The 22470-nt window shown below is 39.6% G+C and overlaps 1 protein-coding gene across 1 annotated transcript; it reads left to right on the forward strand.

Moving 5' to 3' along the window:
* Positions 1-1915: 1915 nt before the first annotated feature.
* On the forward strand, positions 1916-2650 carry LOC145119740 (uncharacterized). The gene is made up of 2 exons (XM_079055457.1): positions 1916-2330; positions 2427-2650. Exons 1-2 carry the CDS (start codon positions 1916-1918, stop codon positions 2648-2650), a joined length of 639 nt encoding a protein of 212 aa, XP_078911583.1.
* Positions 2651-22470: the final 19820 nt, after the last annotated feature.

The raw sequence follows: 22470 nt of genomic DNA on the forward strand, positions 1-22470 counted from the left end.
CCAAGGGGAGAAGAAAAAAGGATGTCATGGGAGGATTTCCTTGCATAGTTGAAGAGAGAGTACTGCTCTGAAAGAGACCTTCTAGAGATTAATAATGATTTCCAAAACTTGAAGAAGGGAAAGATGAGTGTTAGTTAGTATTGTAAGGACACACTTTATAATCCGATGAGTCAAACACATTAGACGCTAACCGTCAGCACCAACGCCATCGTCAGCACCAGCACCAACGCCAGCACCAACACCAACACCAACACCAACACCAGAATGATCAGCGTCAGTGTGAAGTCTATGATCTTGGTTATTATTATATGTTAGGAAGATATCTCTTGTATATTAGGTAGTTATACTCTGTAAATATAGAATAGATAACAAATCCGATATCTTAGTGATAAGGATTTGTTTATATGTAGATTAGATACAATCCCTTTAATAAAGGGCTTCACTATATTAGATTAGTATATATACACATTAGGGTAAAACCCTAATGTATGGCTTGGTACCGTCATGTCTTGGTGATCGTCTTTATGACAACCTATTTTCTTGGTGAAAACAACCCATTTCTTGGTGAAAGACAATTTTGTAATGGCTATTACAAAAATCAAAAGAAGAAAAAGAAATTTTCGTTATATAATCATTCAATAGATTTGATGGCTATTACAAAGATGCAGATGAAGAAGAAGAAGAAGAAGAAGAAGAAAAGAGTTCGGACATTTGAAGCTAAATTTGATCATAAATTTTCGAAAGTGAGGAGAAGAAGAGAAGGGTTCAAAAATCTTGAAGCAAACGTATTTCTTTCAAATCAGAAATTTTTAAAAGAAGTGAGACTAAAATGGATCTCTTCAAGATTTGTTCAGACACGGAAACATTATGTTCATTATTCTTCTGTTCAAAGATACCTCCAGGTAAGTGTTTCTAAACCAAATCCTATTTTTGTCTCTAAAAATCATTTGCTAAAATTTGAAGATGTGAGAAAGAATTTGAATCTTTCAAAGTTCTGGTTGGTAGTCACTCTTCCCCACTCTCACTAAGTAAAAGCAAGATTCGTTGTATATTATTTGTGTAAAGTTTTTTTTAATGTCCTTTATTTGATTTTCTTTTAAGTGTTGTGTACAGTTATTATTTGTGAAATCATTGTGTCTGGTTTGATGTCAAAAAAATGTTCTAAGTTATTGAGCAAAGTGAGTACAGATGTGTGATCTAGTTCACTTAAATATTTTGTTTGAATGGTTGTAATCTTATGCTTTAGAAAGCAGCTGTATTTATGATCATAATACTTGATATTAGAAGGCATATATCATTTGTTCTTGTGCTCATTATCAAGATAAAAGAGCAGCTTGGTCATTACAAGTCTTCCACGCTGATTATCTCTTACACTGGAATTTCTGTCCAAATGCCAAATGAAGCAAAGTTATGGAGCCATTAGGAGAAGAACATAACTGCCAACTAGATTTCTCTCTTGCAAGGGATACAAGTCTAAAATAAACAAAACAAAAGGATTTAGATGTAGGGGTATTTCGGTCATTAAGGATTTCATGTTATTTAAGGTCTACTGCACTCTATTTTCTTTTCTCAAATGGCTGAGAAGAGATAAGTAAAAAGAAAGTCTTCAAGGGTATTTAGTGTCACATTTATATATCTCGGGCTTCCTATTGGGGCCAATATGAAGCTTGCTAAGAAATGGTGACCAATATTGGATAAATTCAACTCTAAGTTGTCTAGTTGGAAAGCGGATAACCTTTCATTTGGAGGGCGTCTTACACTTGTCAAATCTGTTTTAGGCAGTCTCCCGCTTTATTACTTCTCCTTATTTAAGGCTGCCAACAAGATTATTGATGTTCTGGAGGGTATTAGAAGGAGATTTATTTGGGGTGGAAAAGAAAATAGAAAAAAGATACATTGGATTTCTTGGAGCACGATGGTTAAACCTAAAAGTAAAGGGGGTTTCAGTATTGGTTGTGTCAAGTCTTTAAATTTAGCTCTCTTGGGTAAATGGTGGTGGCGCCTAAAAAGCGAAGAGAACAATTTTTGGTCCTCTTGCATCATTGCTTTGCACAAAATCTGTGGAATAGATAGAAAGCCAATGGCTAAATGTAGTATCCCTGGGGTATGGTTGACGATTTCCAGAATTAATATGGAGTTTGCTAATTGGAGTATTTGTCTGGACTCATTATTTGAGAGACGTTTAGGTGCTGGAAATATAACTCACTTTTGGAAAGACAAATGGCATGGAAACTTGGTTTTGAAAGATGTGTTTCCAGAACTTTATGTTATTGAGTCTAATAAAAATTGCAGGGTGGTAGATAGGATTGGAGGTCTTGAAGAGGTTGCTGGTCAGTGGGATTGGAGAAGACAGCCACGAAGATGAAATGAATCGACTACCTTGGATAACTTGTGTGATATTGTTTTCAATGTAAAGCTATCTGCAGGGCTGTTTTCTATTAGTTCATTGCGTTTGTTAATAGCAAACTCGATGGCGGATGAAGTAAATTTGACTTTCAGTTGGGTTAACTGGGTTCCGATTAAAGTAAATTGTTTTGCTTGGAGGATGGTCATGAATAGAGTTCCGGTTGCGTGCAATCTGATTTTAAGAGGGGTAAAGATGTCTTCTATTTTGTGCCCCTTTTGCTTGGAAGCCGATGAAAGACATTAATCACCTCTTTTTTAGTTGCTATTTTTCGGGAGCTATTTGGAGATGGTTCAATTCTTGGAGTGATGTCTTGATTTCGCCTCCTTTAAACATATTTGAATCTTACGAACTCACCAGCTTAAATGCTGATCTACTCTTTCAAAATAACTTGTATTCTCAGGAGACCACTAGACAGGTACGCGCACTGGGATTCAGAAGATGGAGCATAATAGCTTCATGTCTTGTTTTGTTATTTACTTTGTAGTCTATGTTATGTGAACCACATACTTTGTGAACACTTTCTTTCTAATGAAATGGTTGTTTATTACTTTGATTACTATGATGCATGACTTGTGATACTAAACATGACGTTCTCCGCCCCCGAACGTTTCCGCCGTTCCGGTTTTGGGTTGTGACAGATTGGTATCAGAGCATTGTTTATAGTGAACTAAGTATATCAACCGATAAAAGATATACAACTATAAATACAATGGGGCCGAAGTGCTCTGGATAATAATATATTTTAAATGTATAACGATACCTTATAAAAGTATACATACGTGCTTATACATATATACATACTGGAACAAGTATCGCAAGAAGAACAAAACAAAAGTATTTAAAGTTTGAACACTGCGGTCAAACCTGGATAGTTATGTAATCATAGCTAGGATCAATATAGCCTGATCAACTATATTCATTCGAGATGCGACCAACATGTGTTTGGGAGTGATGTGGTGTTGAAACAGTCTTAAAACTTACCTAATTCTATTCAAGGGAATTCTAGATAAGTACATAAGGTTAAGATACTATGGGAGTATTTTATGATACAATAACACAACAACAAGATTAAAACATATCAAATACATTACATTATAATACTATAGGAGTATTTTAGGCACTATATAAATAACTTATGTGATAACTTAAAAGACCCTTACGGATAGGTCTATAATCTTGCAATGTATACTTCCAAGGTTTTATATAATTAAGATTTTATAGACTTAGAATTTGTGATCTACGCTTCACTACCTGTTCCTTGTTTGGTTGTGGTTTTGGAGTAGGATCACTTATTCGAAGGTCTATTTAATCTTAAATTATATACAACTTGTATACATTGTGCAATTATAGAAGGACTCTGTAAGGATCACCCCATAATGTTTTACTTAATCTCATAGATTCTTTAGACACTTCCATTCTCGCACGACAAACCCAGATAGATGTAACCACTTCCTATAACAGTCAACAGAAGAGTCAAGGAGGAACAAGGGCAAGTTCATGAGAAGTTTTCAAAGAAGGATCAGCCGAAGTAACCAAAATGTCTTATGCGTCACACTAATAAATAATAATCTTGTTTGACTTAATGAGTGAGTGGAGACACTACTCACATTATGTGTTAGGATTATTTTCTTTCGTGCAACTGGTAAAAATTATTCAATTAATAGATATTCATTCGAGGATAGCCACTTCTGATTCATAAAGTTTATTTTGTATAGACTCCTTTATGAATTGTTTCCAGAACCCTATGAAAGTCAGGACCGATACACTCAGAACTAGGATAACCTTTTCTTTCAGCTTTCGGCTTATATCCACTGCTATAGACTTATTCCGTCTCATCTTTGTATTCTTTTAGGAAAGATGCCTCCTCGCAGATCAAACAGGCGCACTACTCCGATAACTCCAACTCAACCGCCACTACCTCCTCCACAGTTCGATCCTGCTGCTCTCCAAGCAGCGATATCAGCCGTAGTGGCAACTGCTCTAGCTCACTTCGGCGAAAGTGGTACCTTCGGATCTGGTAGCGGTACCCACTTAACCAACCCCATAGATTCTCACGGACACCCAAGGGAGTGTTCGTACAAGGACTTCATGAACTGCAAACCCAATTCCTTTAATGGAAATGGTGGAGTCATCGCTCTGATGCGATGGTTCGAGAAAACAGATTCGGTCTTCGCAATCTGTTCGTGCCCAGAAGGGAGCAAAGTGAAGTTTGCTGCCTGCACCTTCTCCAACAGAGCCCTGACATGGTGGAATAGCCATGTTAAGTCACTGACCCTATCAGTGGCTAACTCAATAGGTTGGGAGAACCTAAAAGAGATGATGATGGAAGAATATTGCCCGAGGGGCGAAGTACAAAAGATGGAACAAGAACTATGGTAACTTACGATGGTCGACTCAGACATAGTGGCCTACACTGACAGGTTTAGCGACCTGGCAGCACTATGCCCCGGGATGGTTACCCCAGAGAGCAAGAAGATAGAAAGATACATCTTGGGTCTATCTGCTCCGATTCAAGGAGATGTGCTGTCTTCTAACCCAACTACATTCGATAGTGCCAAACGCCTGGCTCAACGGCTCATTGACCATGGAGTTCGCCATGGCGTGGTAGTCCCCGTTCCCGAGCCATCAAAGGGAGAGGACTATAAACGGAAGTCGGGGAACAAGAGGAAAAAGAAGAGAACAACACAGGAAACCCCGCACAAGCAACAAACGAGTACTATATACGCCGCCACAACACCTGCTACTCCAACATCTGCCAGTCGATATGCTGGAACTCTCCCGAAGTGTGGAAAGTGCAACTATCACAACACCGGAGTATGCCGGGAAATGCAGTGCCTGAACTGCCACAGAAAGGGACACACAGTCCGTTTCTGCAGGGCACCGACTCAACCGATCTCCTAAGTCCCCAAAGTTGAAGAAAACTAAGCCTGCTATGGCTGTGGTGAGAATGGACACTATAGGAAGGACTGCCCGATAACAAAGAACTCAGGAGCGGATGGACGAATTCTGATGATCACCGCAGGAGAATCAACCCCGGAGTCGCCAGCGAGCAGCAGTACGTCTTCGAAATAATATTTACTTTAAAAATTAATTTATATTTATATAAGATTAAAAGTTGGGGAAAACGCTTAAAAGTAATTATAATCACTCACTTATCAGAACAAGCCATAGTATTCAAGAGAACTAAAAGATTCGTTCAGAGAAGCTATGATGGCTTAGTATGCACATCAGGGTTATGCATAGCTAAGATTTTGCAAACTTAGAGTGAGTGATTCCGCCTTAATTCTTGTTCCTTGTTTGGTTGTGGACTTAAGGCAGAGTTACTTAGTCGACTGTCTAATTCATCTTAATTATTCATAACTTGTATATTCCAGGCGATCGTACTGGTACCGATGAGGATCGTAGTATAAAGTATCGACACTAGTTATCAAAGCACTTTCACAGTATGTAATCGCACATCGCGGTACGATACGTAGAAGTGTTAACATCAAGGGGAAAACAGAAAGCACTAGAAAGTATATACACAGTACATTGTCGAGCACACTAGGGATACATCATCGCATAACATACGTTTCTTTCAAATCGGCCAAACTTTTGTTCAGTAAAGAGTCCGTTTCTATCATTCGTCATGAGTTGGCGTGGTCCTCACCATACTAAGTTCATATGTTTCCATCGCCTTGACCGTTAAATTCATGAAACCTCGTCATTCGTAACGACAGTCCGACCTAGACCTCATTTTTGTCCCACGTATTCTAAAACCCCGAAGTACTCATGCGAAGAGTACTTTGCCCTCCGAAGCCTTGCCGCCGTATGTTCCGCAGACCTTTCCGAAATACCACTCGTCCAACAGACCAAGTTCGAGCACAGAGGCTAAGGATGAATACATCCCACCTATCACTATTCAGTGTATACGCGAGGGTGGTATATGATTATGATTACGCAGATTTAGTATGTGTGCTTCCGCCCTATCTCCTGTTCCTTGTTTGGTTGTGGACCTGGGGCAGAGTCGCACATCCGACCGTCTAACTAATCTTAATTATATACGACGTGTATACACGAGGTAATGATAGATGGACCAGGTATAAATCCTATCTTGGACATTAGGACCAAGTTGTCCAGGTCTACGAGTGGGTATTCTGCAAATCCGAGGAGCACAACCCCAGTAGTACTGCTAAGAAAGCTAATTTCAAGATGAAATTCCATATAACGGGGGGATGATGTGAGAACCCGAAAATTTTTGCCTTGAAAGTCCAGCCATTCAATTCAACCGTGTGTCAGACTCGTTTATGCTATCTTTTAGCATTGTTTAGAGTCCGTTTAAGGGTTCAAAGCTCAGTACATTCAAGCATTGGGTGTAGGATTGAGTAGCTAAAGTTCTTCACTTTGAAATCAAGCCATACACTCCATTCAAGGGAGTGTACGGCCGTACACATGGGTGTACGACCGTATACCCATCTTGGCCGTACACTCTCCCCCATATGAAGAGTATCCCTTCCATTCTAGTCATTTCTCACATTCCCAAGTCCAGAAAATCGATTCTCTCTCAAGTATCATCGAGTTCTTCATCCGAGATCTTAAAAAACGTAAGTGATTCTTCCATCCTTTTATTGTTATCCTTCTTAATCATGTATCACCCTTTGATTTCTTCCATGGAAATCATCTTTTTGGGTAGATCTTCAAGATCTTCATCTTTCACCAAGAACACCAAGAACACACACTTGTTCTTGGTGGCTGTGAACCCTCTTCAAGCCTCTATAACGTAAGTACCCTTTCCTTATGCTTAGTATACGTTAAGACCTCTTGTTAAAAACCCTAGAATTGACCTTTTAGCTGGGACAAAAGGAGTGTACGGCCGTACACCCTTGTATGGCCGTACACCCCTCAAAACACTCTAAAAGGGCCTCTAAAATGCAAACCTAGTTCATATTCTTGATGAGCAATCAACCCACTAGCTTCCCAACGATTTAAACACCCTCCTATGCATGTTCTACCATGAGTGTACGACCGTACACTCCATGGCCGTACACACTATTTTGTGGCATTAAACACCCCTTTGATGAATCACATGTGATTCTAACACTTAGTCCAAGTGTTTCCTAGTCCCTAAGGGTGTTTCCCTTCATGTAGTTTCTTCTAAACACTATATTCATGCCAATATATGCCATTATATGTCATTTAGGATTCGTTTGTGTCTCGGGACTTCATTCGTGGAACTTCTCATCCTTATGCGCATATTCGTTTGAATCACCCACATAAGGTGAGTTCATACCCCCATAATCAATCTTTTAAACTTTTTAAATGCTTTTAAAGGGGGAACACAAGTTGAACACAATGATAATTGTGTAAATGTTTTGCTACAAACATCATTTTAACAGATTGTTATGTATTTATAAGTGATCAAAACATTTCAAAAACTCTTTTCAAGTTATGTTACTTTATAGTTTATAAAACTCCGTTTTTAAAGTACAATCATAACTTAGTAGATAAATGAGTCTTTTCTTCAAGTCAATAACATTTCAAAGTAAACATACTAGTAAACTATAGTAGGTATAGTTTAGGGGTTCAGTTTACACTAGAACAGAGAGAACATACTATAAAGAGAAACAGGGAGGTAGATACAATACACGATACCATAGAGAACATACTATAAAGAGAAACAGGGAGGAAGATACAATACACCAGAGAGACATACTATACACTATAACAAAGAGAACATACTATACACTATAACAGAAGAACAAATCATGATTTACAAAATTATACCAATGATCACTAACTCATTGTTCTAAACAAAAGGTGATAATAAATGTGGTATACAAGATCAAGATAACTTTAATGTGAGACTACTTCACGGCTTAGCAATTTGTTTGCTGAAGTCGCATTTTGTAACCAGAATCTCTTGCAGGGAGAGCGTATAGTATGGGTACAACCACATCACATTATGACCTTAATAAAAAAAACTAGTTTTAAGGTAATTAGTACTTCAGTATGTCAATTTAAAAGACAACTGTATACTTACATTTTTTCCATTACTTTCATATTGTGACATTTCCACTTGAAAGTTAATGCAAACTATTTTGGAGCTAAGATAGTTATAAACTAGGGAAAACTTACATTATTACAAGCGACAAACAGAACATTTGAGTCTAGTACATTCAGTAGGAAGGGGCCTATAATGCTAAATTTATGATTCCTTAGTGTATACATCAGGATATATTAATCGGATTCGACATGTAGTAGGATGTGTGTTTTCCGCTTCATTTCCTGTTCCTTGTTTGGTTGTGGTCTTAGAGCAGATTCACCAGCCTACTATCTATTCGATCTTAGCTATATATATATATATATATATATATATATATATATATATATATATATATATATATATATATATATATATTCCGTATACACCAAGTAATCATAAGGAGTACCAGGTATGGGCCAGGTCATAGTATACTAATTCAATACACCGTTTTCTAGTACAAAACATACTTTTCAAATAGAACATTTGGTAAACAAAACTAGAAACTACCAGTAAAGGTTTCATCCATTTATTTAAACCAGTATAACTTAAAGGACCTTAGGTGGTTAATTCTATAATACCTTAGTTTATACATGTCACACCCCCAAACCAGACAGCGGAAACGTCCGGGGGGGGGGGGGGTGGAGGACTTCAATTGTAGTATCACAACACATGCATCATAGTAATCAAAGTACAAACAACCATTGTATTTAAAAAGTATAAGTATTTACATGTGTTCAATCATTGTATATTGAACCAAAATAGTTATACAAAAGAAGATATGACTCAACATAGCTCCATCTTCTCAAAAAGCTCGGGGAGTACCTGTGTATTATTTCCCTGAGAATACAAATAATTTGAAAAGAGAGTATCAACATAAAGTTGAGTGAGTGCATAAGTGTTTATGTTTGAAAGAGTATCTCTGTATCTTGTATATGTAAACTGTTCCAGAAAATCCTATATTTTCTGTTGTATATGAAAAGTAGTTTTATTCCCATAAAACCGTTCTCTTTGTATTAATGTTTTGTATTTGTATTCCTTTATGAAAACTTGTAACTGAGAGTGTGCCTGGCTCCACCAGCTGTTATTGAAAACTGTATTGAACCATTGTAATTTGTATTCTGTAAACTGGTACTTTGAAGGTGTACTTTCGTTTAGTTGTTTATACATTAACGTATTGTTAATATCTTTTTAATGAGTTATTATAACCATACTATGACTGATGGCCTGAAACAAACGCTTTGTGGGCGTTTAAACTGTTGATAACAATGGCCACTCATCAGCGTGTATGGCTGACTTTGAACACATGTAAATACTTATACTTTTTAAATACAATGGTTGTTTGTACTTTGATTACTATGATGCATGTGTTGTGATACTACAATTGAAGTCCTCCACCCCCGGACGTTTCCGCCGTCTGGTTTGGGGGTGTGACAGATTGGTATCAAAGCATTGTTTATAGTGAACTCAGTATATCAATCCATAAAAGATATACAAACTATAAATACATCGAGGCAAGGAGCTCTGACTACAAGTATACTTTTTAAAGATTTAAGTATTTTTATAAGAAGTATACTAACACTCATACCTACAAGTACAGTATCACAGTCATAAGAACACACTCATACTTACAAGTACAATATCACAATCATAAGAACTTAAAAGTATTTGGATGTTGAGCACTATAGTCAAACCTGGGCAGTTATGTAATCATATCTGGAATTAATATAGCCTGATCAACTATATTGATTTGAGATATGACCAACATGTGTTTGGGAGTGATAGTGGTGTTGCGACATGTCTAAAACTTACCATACACCTACAAAAGAACTATAGAACAGAACACACAGATTAAAATACTATGGAGAGTATTTTACTAACCTTACTCCTAATACAGAACCTATGGCTGAACACAATTTACCGGGAGACCCCTACAATCCACAAAATGCAGGATGGATCACAGACTCAGATGAAGAACCCTTTGAGGACAGCGAATCAAGTGGTACGGATACAGAGCCACAAGTCTGCAACCCTGGGGAGCGTCCCCTGAGGCAAGAGGAAGCAGAACCCATACCCGAGTGGGGCGAATACATAAACTATTGGAGTCGACAAGACGGTCAACGCCCTCCTTACGGAATGGCACGAGGTTTCTATAACGTCTCTAGAGGGGGAACCGCTGACAGAGCTCTTCCAGTTATAGTAAACCGAATAGCCCGACAATTCGATCAATCAAGGATGTCGATCAATCAAATCCTAGAGGTGAATGCGGTTGCGCAGGCTAACACTACAGATATCCTTCGTCTTGACGAAATGCAAGATGACACCCAACACTATACTGAAGCCCTTCAAAGGCAACTTAATGCTGCTGAATCAGAGATAAGAGAACTAAGGGGGCATCAAGCTGCCCAAGAAAGGCGCTGGAAAGCACAAGACGAAGTGGAACCTAGCAACCGTCGTAGAAGTCACCGCAAGTAGTGTTCACACTACTTCTACTTTCTACCTTCTATATCGAATGTATATACTACTTTTCACGATATGTACAAAACCGAGTATCAATAAAACAATAAGCACTTTACTTCAACAAGAGTTAGTACAATTCTCATAAACATCCTATTCCAAAGTTTTGGATCACAGAAATGTTCCATTGTTATTTTTCATGCTTTCAATACGACCGCGAAAATGTTATTTTCGGTAGGTCGGTTTGATGTCGACACTTCCTCAGTATTGTGGTATATTATAGACCTGCTTTAAGGTCAAGTGTTCCAGATTACATACACTTAATATACCAATACAGTCGACATGTACAATCACACTCGTTGAAAAATAACCATTCAATTTCATATTATCCTGTTGCAAGTTGTACTTGCAATGGATTTCTATTTCCAATTCTTTGCGAAATTCATGTTGAACTAAGTGTTTAGCTCAGAGATATCAAATTCATATTCATTCTTGATATCTCACTATCTTTTTATCTATTGACTTTTATAGCAAGAGATGCCTCCTCGTAGAAATCCAAGACGTATCAATATCAATGAAACACCGACGCCACCCCCACCACCACCTCCTCAATTCGACCCCTCTATGTTTCAAGCGGCGGTCACGGCGGCTGTAGCGGCTGCCATGTCTCATATCCATACTCCTGGTGTTAGTGGGTCGAGAGTCGGTGCACATCCTTCCAACCATGGCCAAAGTCATGGGCATTCGCGAGAATGCACTTATAAGGATTTTTCTAATGCCAAATCCAGGACCTTTAATGGGACTGGGGGAGTTATGGCACTAAGACAATGGATTGAGAAGACGGAAGCAATATTTGAAATTTGCTCCTGTCCGGAGGGTAGCAAAGTTAAATTTGCTGCCTGTACTTTTTCTGATAGGGCTCTAACGTGGTGGAATGGCCACATTAAGTCACTTACTCTAGTAGTGGCTAACTCCACCAGCTGGGAGAGCCTAAAAGCCATGTTAATGCAGGAATACTGTCCGCGAGGGGAGATACAGAAATTGGAGCAAGAACTATGGGCTCTTACAATGGTTGGTTCTGACATATCAACCTATACCAGTAGGTTCTGTGATCTGGCAATTCTTTGTCCGTATATGGTTCCTATGGAGAGCAAAAAGATTGAGAGATATATTTGGGGTATGTCGCCCCAAATTCAGTCAAGTGTTTTAGCTTCAAAGCCTTTTACTTTTGACAGTGCCAAAGAGCTGGCACAATCTCTTATCGACCACGGAGCCCGTCAAAATTCTGTGGTTTCTGCTCCAGAACAACCCAAGGAGAACAACAACAACAGCAAGAAGAAGGGTTGGAACAAGAGGAAGGGCAAATCTCCTCTGGAACCTGCAAAGAAGCAACAAGTAGTGGCAGTCCATGCTACTACTGTACCTGCTACCATACCCGTTGCTATACCTGTTGCTGTCCCTAATAACCTTGTACCAGCTAAGACCTATGTTGGTATCCTCCCTAAATGCAACAAGTGCAATTTTCATCACAACGGAAACTGCCGAGAAATACAGTGCTGTAACTGCAATAGGAAAGGGCATACTGCCCGATTCTGTAGAATACCACCCCAACCATTTAACCAAGCACCTGCCGCTGGAGTAGGCCGAGCATGCTACCAATGCGGTGATGTGGGGCACTTCATGAAAGATTGCCCAAAAGCTGGAAATGCCGGTGGAGTTGGGAGAATTTTAGCACTGGGTCATGAAGAAGCGGTGGCAGACCCTGCTGTGGTCACGAGTACGTTCCTTCTCAACAATACTTATGTATGCATTCTATTTGATTGTGGTGCTGAGAGGAGCTTCGTGAGCCATAATTTTAAACATCTACTAAATCAAAACTCCCAACCACTAAATGAAACGTTTACAGTAGAAATGGCTAACGGGAAATCTGAATCCACCAACGATATATACATAGGATGTATCCTTACCTTGAATGACTTGTCTTTCCCAATAGACCTTATGCCGGTCTCTATCAAAAGTTTTGACATCATAATAGGTATGGATTGGTTGTGCCCCAACCATGCCGACATCCTATGTTATGAAAGAGCTATTCGCTTGAACTTGCCAACTAATGAAACTCTTACTATCTATGGCGACAAACCCGGAACGAACCTTCAGATCATTTCTTGCATCAAGGCACAGAAGTACCTTCGCAAAGAGTACTGTGCTTTCTTAGCTCACGTCGTAGACAAAAAGCAAGAAGTGAAAGATATCGCGAGCATTCCAGAGGTTTGCAACTTTCTCGATATCTTTCCCGATGATCTTCCAGAAGTACCTCCCGAACGACAAGTCGAATTCCGAATCGACTTAATCCCTGGAGCTACCCGTTTAGCCAAATCCCCCTATCGTCTTGCACCTTCTGAAATGCAAGAATTATCCAGCCATTTTAACGAACTCCTTAGTAAAGGCTTAATAAGACCAAGCTTCTCACCATGGGGAGCACCAGTTTTGTTCGTAAAGAAGAAGGATGGATCATTCCGCATGTGCATAGACTACCGCGAGCTGGATAAACTTACCATCAAAAATCGTTATCCTTTACCTCCCATAGACGATCTGTTCAACCAACTTCAAGGTGCGAACTACTTCTCGAAAATAGACTTAAGATTCAGGTATCACCAGTTACGAATTTTGGAGGAAGACATTCCCAAGACCGCGTTTAGAACTCGTTATGGTCATTACGAGTTTATAGTGATGCCATTCGGATTGACGAATGCACCTGCTGTGTTCATGGATCTAATGAACAAAGTGTGTCATCCATTCCTGGACAAATCCGTCATAGTCTTCATCGACGATATCCTTATCTACTCAAGGAGCAAAGAGGAACATGGCCAATACCTTCGTCTAGTATTACAAACCCTTAGGACAGAAAAACTCTATGCGAAGTTTTCAAAGTGCGAGTTTTGGATTAGTAAGGTTGAATTCCTAGGTCACGTGGTCAGTTCAGAAGGAATACACGTGGACCCTTCCAAAATCAAAGCAATTGAAAACTGGCCAGCACCCAAAACACCTACAGAAATCCGTCAATTCTTAGGTCTTGCTGGCTACTATCGCAGATTCATCCAAAATTTCTCCCGAATCGCTAAACCGCTTACCACCCTGATGCAAAAGGGTGTAACTTTTAGTTGGGAAGAGAAGCAAGAAGCAGCATTCCAAACGCTCAAACAAGCCTTGTGCAGTGCACCGATCTTGTCTCTACCCGAAGGGACAGAAGACTTTGTAGTGTACTGTGATGCTTCAAATCAAGGGCTTGGGTGTGTACTTATGCAACGAGGAAAGGTTATCTCCTACGCCTCACGACAACTTAAGACGCATGAGGACAACCATACAACTCACGACCTTAAACTAGGAGCGGTGGTGTTTGATCTGAAGATCTGGAGACATTACTTATATGGCACGAAATGCACAATATTCACGGACCATAAAAGTATCCAGCACATCTTCGATCAGAAAGAGCTGAACATGAGACAACGACGATGGGTGGAGCTACTGAACGACTACGAATGTGAAATTCTTTATCACCCTGGTAAAGCGAACGTAGTAGCTGATGCCCTTAGCAGAAAATAATACTCGGGACGCCGAATAAAGTCGTTGACCATGACAATCCATTCACATCTATCCACACAGATCAAAGAAGCTCAACTTGAAGCCTTGAAACCCGAAAACGTGGCAGGTGAAACTCTGAGAGGAATGGATAAGAACTTCGAAGTCAGAGATGATGGAGTCTATTATTTCATGAACCGGATCTGGACACCAAAGTTCGGTGGTTACAGAGACATGGTTATGAATGAAGCACACAAAACCCGATACTCCATTCATCCAGGATCAGACAAGATGTATCTGGACCTTAAGAAACTATACTGGTGGCCTAACATGAAGGCCGAAATCGCTACCTTTGTGGGCAAATGCCTTACTTGTGCCAAAGTCAAGGTAGAGTACCAGAAACCTTCAGGTTTATTACAACAACCTGAAATCCCTGAATGGAAGTGGGAGAGGATTACAATGGATTTCATAACCAAATTACCCAAGACTTCGGGTGGTTATGATACTATTTGGGTAATCGTCGACAGATTAACCAAATCCGCACACTTCTTGCCAATAAAAGAAACCGACAAGATGGAGAAACTAACCAGAACTTACCTCAGGGATATTGTTAGACTGCATGGTGTACCAATATCTATTATTTCTGACCGAGATAGTAGATTCACCTCTCGTTTCTGGCAGTCTTTACAAAACTCTTTGGGAACTAGACTGGACATGAGTACAGCCTACCATCCACAAACCGACGGACAAAGTGAGAGGACGATTCAAACATTAGAAGACATGTTGCGAGCTTGCGTGATAGACTTTGGAAAAGCATGGGATATTCATTTACCCCTTGTTGAATTCTCTTATAACAATAGTTATCACACTAGCATAAAGGCTGCTCCATTCGAAGCCCTCTATGGCCGCAAGTGCAGATCCCCTATGTGCTGGGCTGAAGTGGGTGACACGCAGCTAGCTAGAGGTCAAACTCCTGACAGTGCTCTCACTGGTCCGGAAATTATTCGAGAAACCACCGACAAAATCGTACAAATTCGGGAGCGACTTAAAGCTTCCAGAGATAGACAGAAAAGATACGCTGACAAACGGAGAAAACCCTTGGAATTCCAGGTTGGTGACCGCGTCTTGTTAAAGGTCTCACCCTGGAAGGGCATGATACACTTTGCAAAGCGTGACAAATTGAATCCAAGGTACATAGGACCCTTCAAAATTCTTGCAAGAATTGGTCCTGTAGCTTACAAACTTCGACTACCCCAAGAACTAAATAACATTCATCCCACCTTCCACGTTTCAAACTTGAAAAAGTGTCTATCCGACGAGACTCTTGTGATCCCACTCGAGGAAATCAAGTTAAACGAGAGCCTCAAATTTGTGGAAGAACCCATAGAGATTCTAGATAGGGAAGTTAAGAAAACCAAACAAAGCCGTATCCCGATAGTGAAGGTTCGCTGGAATGCAAAACGGGGACCTGAATTCACTTGGGAACGGGAGGATCAAATGAAACAGAAATATCCACATCTTTTTCCCTAGTCTAACTGAAATGCTAATTTCGGGACAAAATTCTCTCTAACGGGGGGATAATGTAACAAACCGTTATTTCAAACCTATGTAATAATGTAGGTCAATGTGTATTTCTTTTTATAATAATAAAGAGAAATTTTAGCATAATGTGGATATTTACATAATTGACCCTCAAAAATAAATTATTTAACAATATTGATTGGGATGAACCAAGTGATAAAGATTGTAACAAGGTTTCCAAAAACATAAAGAACACTAAAATCCGAGTTATAACAAAGAAGTTATGACCAATCGAAAATCCGCGACAACACCGGCAAAACACTGTTCAGTGTAAAAACTGAATTTTCAATAAAAGGCTTTTTAGCCTTAACAATCTAAATGAAAGTTGTAGTTTATGTTAAACCGAGAACTTTCATAAAAAGAACGGAAAAATCTGACTTCGTATGAGGAAGTTATGATTTTTCTAACTTTCAGTATAGCAGTGTACAACTAAAAACTCGAAATAAAGATCGAGTGATTTTTAGCCGACACAACCTAAACGAGAATTGAAGGTCTCGTCGGTAGTAGTAGAACGGTAAAAAGACAGACAAAAACGGACGTCGGATGAAGAAGTTATGAATTTTTAACGGATTTCCGTCCCGGTCTGTTTAAAATAATAATCTTAAAAATAAAGTCAAAATTAGCCGACGAAGTCTAAACGAAAGTCGTAGAGTATGATTTTACCTACGCGTGCATATAAAGAACGCCAAAAACGGAGCTCGTATGCGAAAGTTATGACTTTCGTAAGTTTTTGGCACAAAAATCAAGAAAAATGGAAAACCGGGCAATTTCGCATGCATGACCTTCGGACACGTCATCCTCGCACGTGTCATCTGCTGATTGGACCGAAGCCTTGCGTGGCACCTGCTGATTCGACCAAGTCCGCGGTCCACTCCCATTCGGACACCTTCGCAGGAGACACACCGGAGACACCCCGGACATCACCCTCGGACACCCCCTCGCATCGTGCCCTTCTCCTATTGGACCGAAGTCCGGTCCACTCAGAAGCTGCCACGTCCGAAGCCTCGCCTCGTGTACCACTCGCCTGTCTGACGCGTGTGCTGCTGACTAAGCTCCTTCGGACCGAGGCCTCGGCCTATAAAAGCCATGCGAGACCTCTCGAATTTCACACTTATTTCACCCCAAAATTCACCTTTCTTCACACTTTCTACCCCCACAAGCATATTTACAACCCCTAAAGCCCCGGTACCTTATTTCAAACCCTTAGCAAGCCTCGAAGCCCCGAGATTCCCGAGAAGTTAGCCTCTCTCTAGTCGAAGCTCTGCCCGATTTAAGCCGGTTTTTCGGCGAATAAACTCCTTTCTGGGAAACGAAACCCTGTCCGATTCGCCACCTATGAAGTGAGTTCATACCCCCGTATTTTCATAATTTCTACTGTTTTAAGGGGGGAATACAAGCATAACACAAGAACTTTGTATATAAATATAATAAGGGTTTGCATGTAATCCCTTGCTTAGCATGTTACAAAGGTAGTTAAACTGATGAAATAACTTATTATATTTATATACATATACAATTTTATATATAAGTAAAATTTAAACGACACTCAGACAAATAATCGGTACTATAAGCCCACATCCAAACAAGGAAAAGGACCCAAAATGAGTTATCAGTCCTAAGTCTTTTAAAGCTCATTTATATACATATATAAATGAGCTTTAAAAGACTTAGGACTGATAACTCATTTTGGGTCCTTTTCCTTGTTTGGATGTGGGCTTATAGTACCGGTTATTTGTCCGAGTGTCGTTTAAATTTTACTTATATATAAAATTGTATATGTATATAAATATAATAAGTTATTTCATCAGTTTAACTACCTTTGTAACATGCTGAGCAAGGGATTACATGCAAACCCTTATTATATTTATATACAAAGTTCTTGTGTTATGCTTGTATTCCCCCCTTAAAACAGTAGAAATTATGAAAATACGGGGGTATGAACTCACTTCATAGGTGGCGAATCGGACAGGGTTTCGTTTCCCAGAAAGGAGTTTATTCGCCGAAAAACCGGCTTAAATCGGGCAGAGCTTCGACTAGAGAGAGGCTAACTTCTCGGGAATCTCGGGGCTTCGAGGCTTGCTAAGGGTTTGAAATAAGGTACCGGGGCTTTAGGGGTTGTAAATATGCTTGTGGGGGTAGAAAGTGTGAAGAAAGGTGAATTTTGGGGTGAAATAAGTGTGAAATTCGAGAGGTCTCGCATGGCTTTTATAGGCCGAGGCCTCGGTCCGAAGGAGCTTAGTCAGCAGCACACGCGTCAGACAGGCGAGTGGTACACGAGGCGAGGCTTCGGACGTGGCAGCTTCTGAGTGGACCGGACTTCGGTCCAATAGGAGAAGGGCACGATGCGGGGGGGTGTCCGAGGGTGATGTCCGGGGTGTCTCTGGTGTGTCTCCTGCGAAGGTGTCCGAATGGGAGTGGACCGCGGACTTGGTCGAATCAGCAGGTGCCACGTAAGGCTTCGGTCCAATCAGCAGATGATACGTGCGAGGATGACGTGTCCGAAGGTCATGCATGCGAAATTGCCCGGTTTTCCATTTTTCTTGATTTTTGTGCCAAAAACTTACGAAAATCATAACTTTCGCATACGAGCTCCGTTTTTGGCGTTCCTTACATGCACGCGTAGGTAAAATCATACTCTACGACTTTCGTTTAGACTTCGTTGGCTAATTTTGACTTTATTTTTAAGATTATTATTTTAAACAGAGCGGGACGGAAATCCGTTAAAAATTCATAACTTCTTCATCCGACGTCCGTTTTTGTCTGTCTTTTTACCGTTCTACTACTACCGACGAGACCTTCAATTCTCGTTTAGGTTGTGTCGGCTAAAAATCACTCGATCTTTATTTCGAGTTTTTAGCTGTACACTGCTATACTGAAAGTTAGAAAAATCATAACTTCCTCATACGAAGTCAGATTTTTCCGTTCTTTTTATGAAAGTTCTCGGTTTAACATAAACTACAACTTTAATTTAGATTGTTAAGGCTAAAAAGCCTTTTATTGAAAATTCAGTTTTTACACTGAACAGTGTTTTGCCGGTTTTGTCACGGATTTTCTATTGGTCATAACTTCTTCGTTATAACTCGGATTTTAGTGTTCTTTATGTTTTTGGAAACCTTGTTACAATCTCTATCACTTGGTTCATCCCAATCGAGATTGTTAAATAATTTATTTTTGAGGGTCAATTATGTAAATATACACATTATGCTAAAATTTCTCTTTATTATTATAAAAAGAAATACACATTGACCTACATTATTACATAGGTTTAAAATAACGGTTTGTTACAATACATCAAGGTTATATATAATTAATACCCGATAGGTAGTTGGATGTGTGCTTTCCGCCTTACTTCCTGTTCCTTGTGTGGTTGTGGGCTTAGGGCAGATTCACACAACTAACTATCTGTTCGATATTAGATTATATATAGCTAGTATAAACTAAGTGATTATAGAAGGAACTATTGTGGTTACCATTTTTACTAAAAGAAATAAGGGTTTTCTTAAAGAATCTTTTCATCAAATATAAATGAACTATTACAGTTAACTCCGTGAGTACCAAGTGAATACGCCAGGGTTATATACAACGATGATCAAACAACCAATGGGCTGTGTGCCTTCCGCCTCATTCCCTGTTCCTTGTTTGGTTGTGGGCTTAGGGCAGATACACACAACCGATTGTTTTTTTACTCTGGGTTTTATATAACTTGTATCCAATTAGTACTCAGAGAAAGGATTGTAGAGTCATTTTTACTTATCTTTCATCAAAGCAGGAAATATAGGATTTTCTGGAGGAACATGCGAACTTTTCTAAACAGAACTTACAACTTACTTACATCACTAAAATCTTATGAACTCACCAGCTTAAATGCTGATCTACTCTTTCAAAATAACTTGTATTCTCAGGAGACCAGTAGACAGGTACGCGCACTGGGATTCAGAAGATGGAGCATAATAGCTTCATGTCTTGTTTTGTTATTTACTTTGTAGTCTATGTTATGTGAACCACATAATTTGTAAACACTTTCTTTCTAATGAAATGATTGTTTATTACTTTGATTACTATGATGCATGACTTGTGATCAAGGTTGTAAAAAACGCTCGACGTTACCTAGTCGGTGGATTGGGGTCAAGGGATTAATCGGCTAGGAGGAGATTACTCGGGGGATTAATCGGGGACCATTAATTGCTAATTTGTTGAATTTAAAAAAATTAAATATGACTAATATCATATCAAAGTTCGTAAATACCACTAATATGATAACAAAATAGGTTAATACGATTAATACAATACTAATCATGCCTCAAATAGTTTCCATTGAGATAAAACTTCTTCAAAATATTAAAATTTCATCGTTTTATAATGTTTCACTCATTATGTATTCAGGGATTAATCGCTATGCGCCCTCTAATCGGTTGAGTAGTGCCTAGAGATTAATCGGGACCTAGTCGGGATTTTTACGACAGTGCTTGTGATACTAAACATGACGTCCTCCGCCCCCGAACGTTTCTGCCGTTCCAGTTTTGGGGTGTGACAGATATAACCCATGCATGCACCAGATCTATGTTTTGGATGCGTTAAGCCCGACTGAAATTGACCGTATAGTTTTGGATCATGGGGGACTCGACAAGTCATTCTTAGGACTCGGCGAGTCGGGTCGTGGTTCCCCCAACCTTCTCTGTTACTTAGCAACTTGTCGAGTCTAGAAGATGACTCAACCAGTTACACGTGTTTTGGACTTAAAGGTCAAGAACTCGATGAGTCCAAGGATGAACTCGCCGAGTCAGTGAGAAAATGTCCCGACTGTATGATGGAGAACTCGACGAGTTCAAATGGAAAGTCCCGATTCTGTCATCAGGAGAAACTCGGCTAGTTAGAGGGTAACTCGACGAGTCAGATCGCGAATTCGAGATTCTCTGAATTATGGAACTCGATGAGTTGATGGACCAACTTGAAGAGTTGAGTCAACCAGGATGTTGACTTTGACCAGAGCGCTGACTTGGACTTTGACTTTGACCATTATCCAAGATTGACCCTTAAAGGGGATATTAATATGAAGGAGTAACTAAAGGAGACTGATATGTGTGGGAGTTTGAGGAGAGTTGATCCCAATACTGATGACAGTTTAATTACTACACGCCATTGAGGTGAGTTACCTTCCAGTAGAAATGGGTCTATGGCCACAATGTCGGCCCACTAGTAGGAGTTGTTTGTTAGATGATTGTCTTTGTGATAATTATCCATGTTTGCTACTACCTGATATGTTATATGTGCTAGCATGATATGATGTTATGTGATAGTGGTAGTAGGGGGAATAGTCCCCGTGTCACGGTCATAAGGACCGAAGGGTAGGTCGGGCACCCCAGAATTGCCTGGTAGTATGTTTATGCTATGTTATTATATGGTAGTAGTAGGGGTGAAATAGTCCCCGTAGCCGGTTGAGATAAACCGGATGGTAGGTCGGGCACCCCAGAATTGCCTGGCAGGGTAGGTCGGCCACCCCAGAATGGCCTAGCAGGGTAGGTCGGGCACCCCAGAATTTCCCGACAGTATGTTTGTTATATGGTATGAGGTATGATGGGGGAACTCACTAAGCTTTGTGATTACGGTTTATAGTTTTTGTTTCAGGTCTTTCTTCTTCAAAGGGAAAGGAGCCGACACGGTAGCAGCGCATCACACCACTATCTTCCGCATTATGATGTTCTTGGGATTGTACTCTGACATTGTTATTTGATTATGACATGCTTTTGAGAATTATGATCTATGGATTTGATGAAATGAAATAACTTGATGATGTTTTCTCTAAAATGTTTTATGAATCGTTATATTAAAAATGAAATTTTTGGTCATGATTTTTGGGATATTACAAGTTGGTGTCAGAGCCTTGGTTTGAGGGATTCAGACACACCTTCGAGGGTGTCTAGACTCAAATCGAGGGTTTGAAAGATTTTTACAAGAAAATAGTTTTTCAAAAATTTAAAATAAGGAGTTTTGAGATAGAAAAAGGTGTGTGATGCGTGCAACCGGCCGAGCTCAAGTAAGTTTTCCCCAAGATACCCATACATGTTATGTTATGATATGATATGATTATGAGAACTGCATGCTAGATTAGGGCTAACGATCTAGGATGATGCGTTATGTGGCTGCTATATGTGCTTATTGAGTTATATGCTAGAACTGATTAGTCAGTAATATGATGGCCTGAGTAGGATACGCTTGGTATGGTTACTCAATGCTCGAATGCTGTTTACTTTGTGCTTTTAGGAGTTCTAGTTATCTTTAACTAGCTAGTAAACGAATACGTTAAGTTACATATTGCGAGAACTAAATAATTTCAGAAGGTTAGGTCTAGCTCTATTTCGCAACTCTTGTTTGAGTCCAACCGTTGTAGGGTAGGACCTCTCATTCGAAGAATTATCTAGTCTTAGTG

The sequence above is a fragment of the Lactuca virosa genome, chromosome 6 (genome assembly GCF_052849685.1).
Source record: "Lactuca virosa cultivar CGN04683 chromosome 6, Lactuca_virosa_CGN04683_v6, whole genome shotgun sequence".
NCBI classification, from domain to species: Eukaryota; Viridiplantae; Streptophyta; class Magnoliopsida; order Asterales; family Asteraceae; genus Lactuca; species Lactuca virosa.

Excerpts from the sequence above, each read along its gene's own strand:
- LOC145119740 (XM_079055457.1), top strand. The coding sequence starts at position 1,916 with ATGGTTAAACCTAAAAGTAAAGGGGGTTTCAGTATTGGTTGTGTCAAG. Across the intron at positions 2,331-2,426 it reads AGGTCTTGAAGAGGTTGCTG|GGCTGTTTTCTATTAGTTCA; the intron begins GTCAGTGGGATT and ends AGCTATCTGCAG.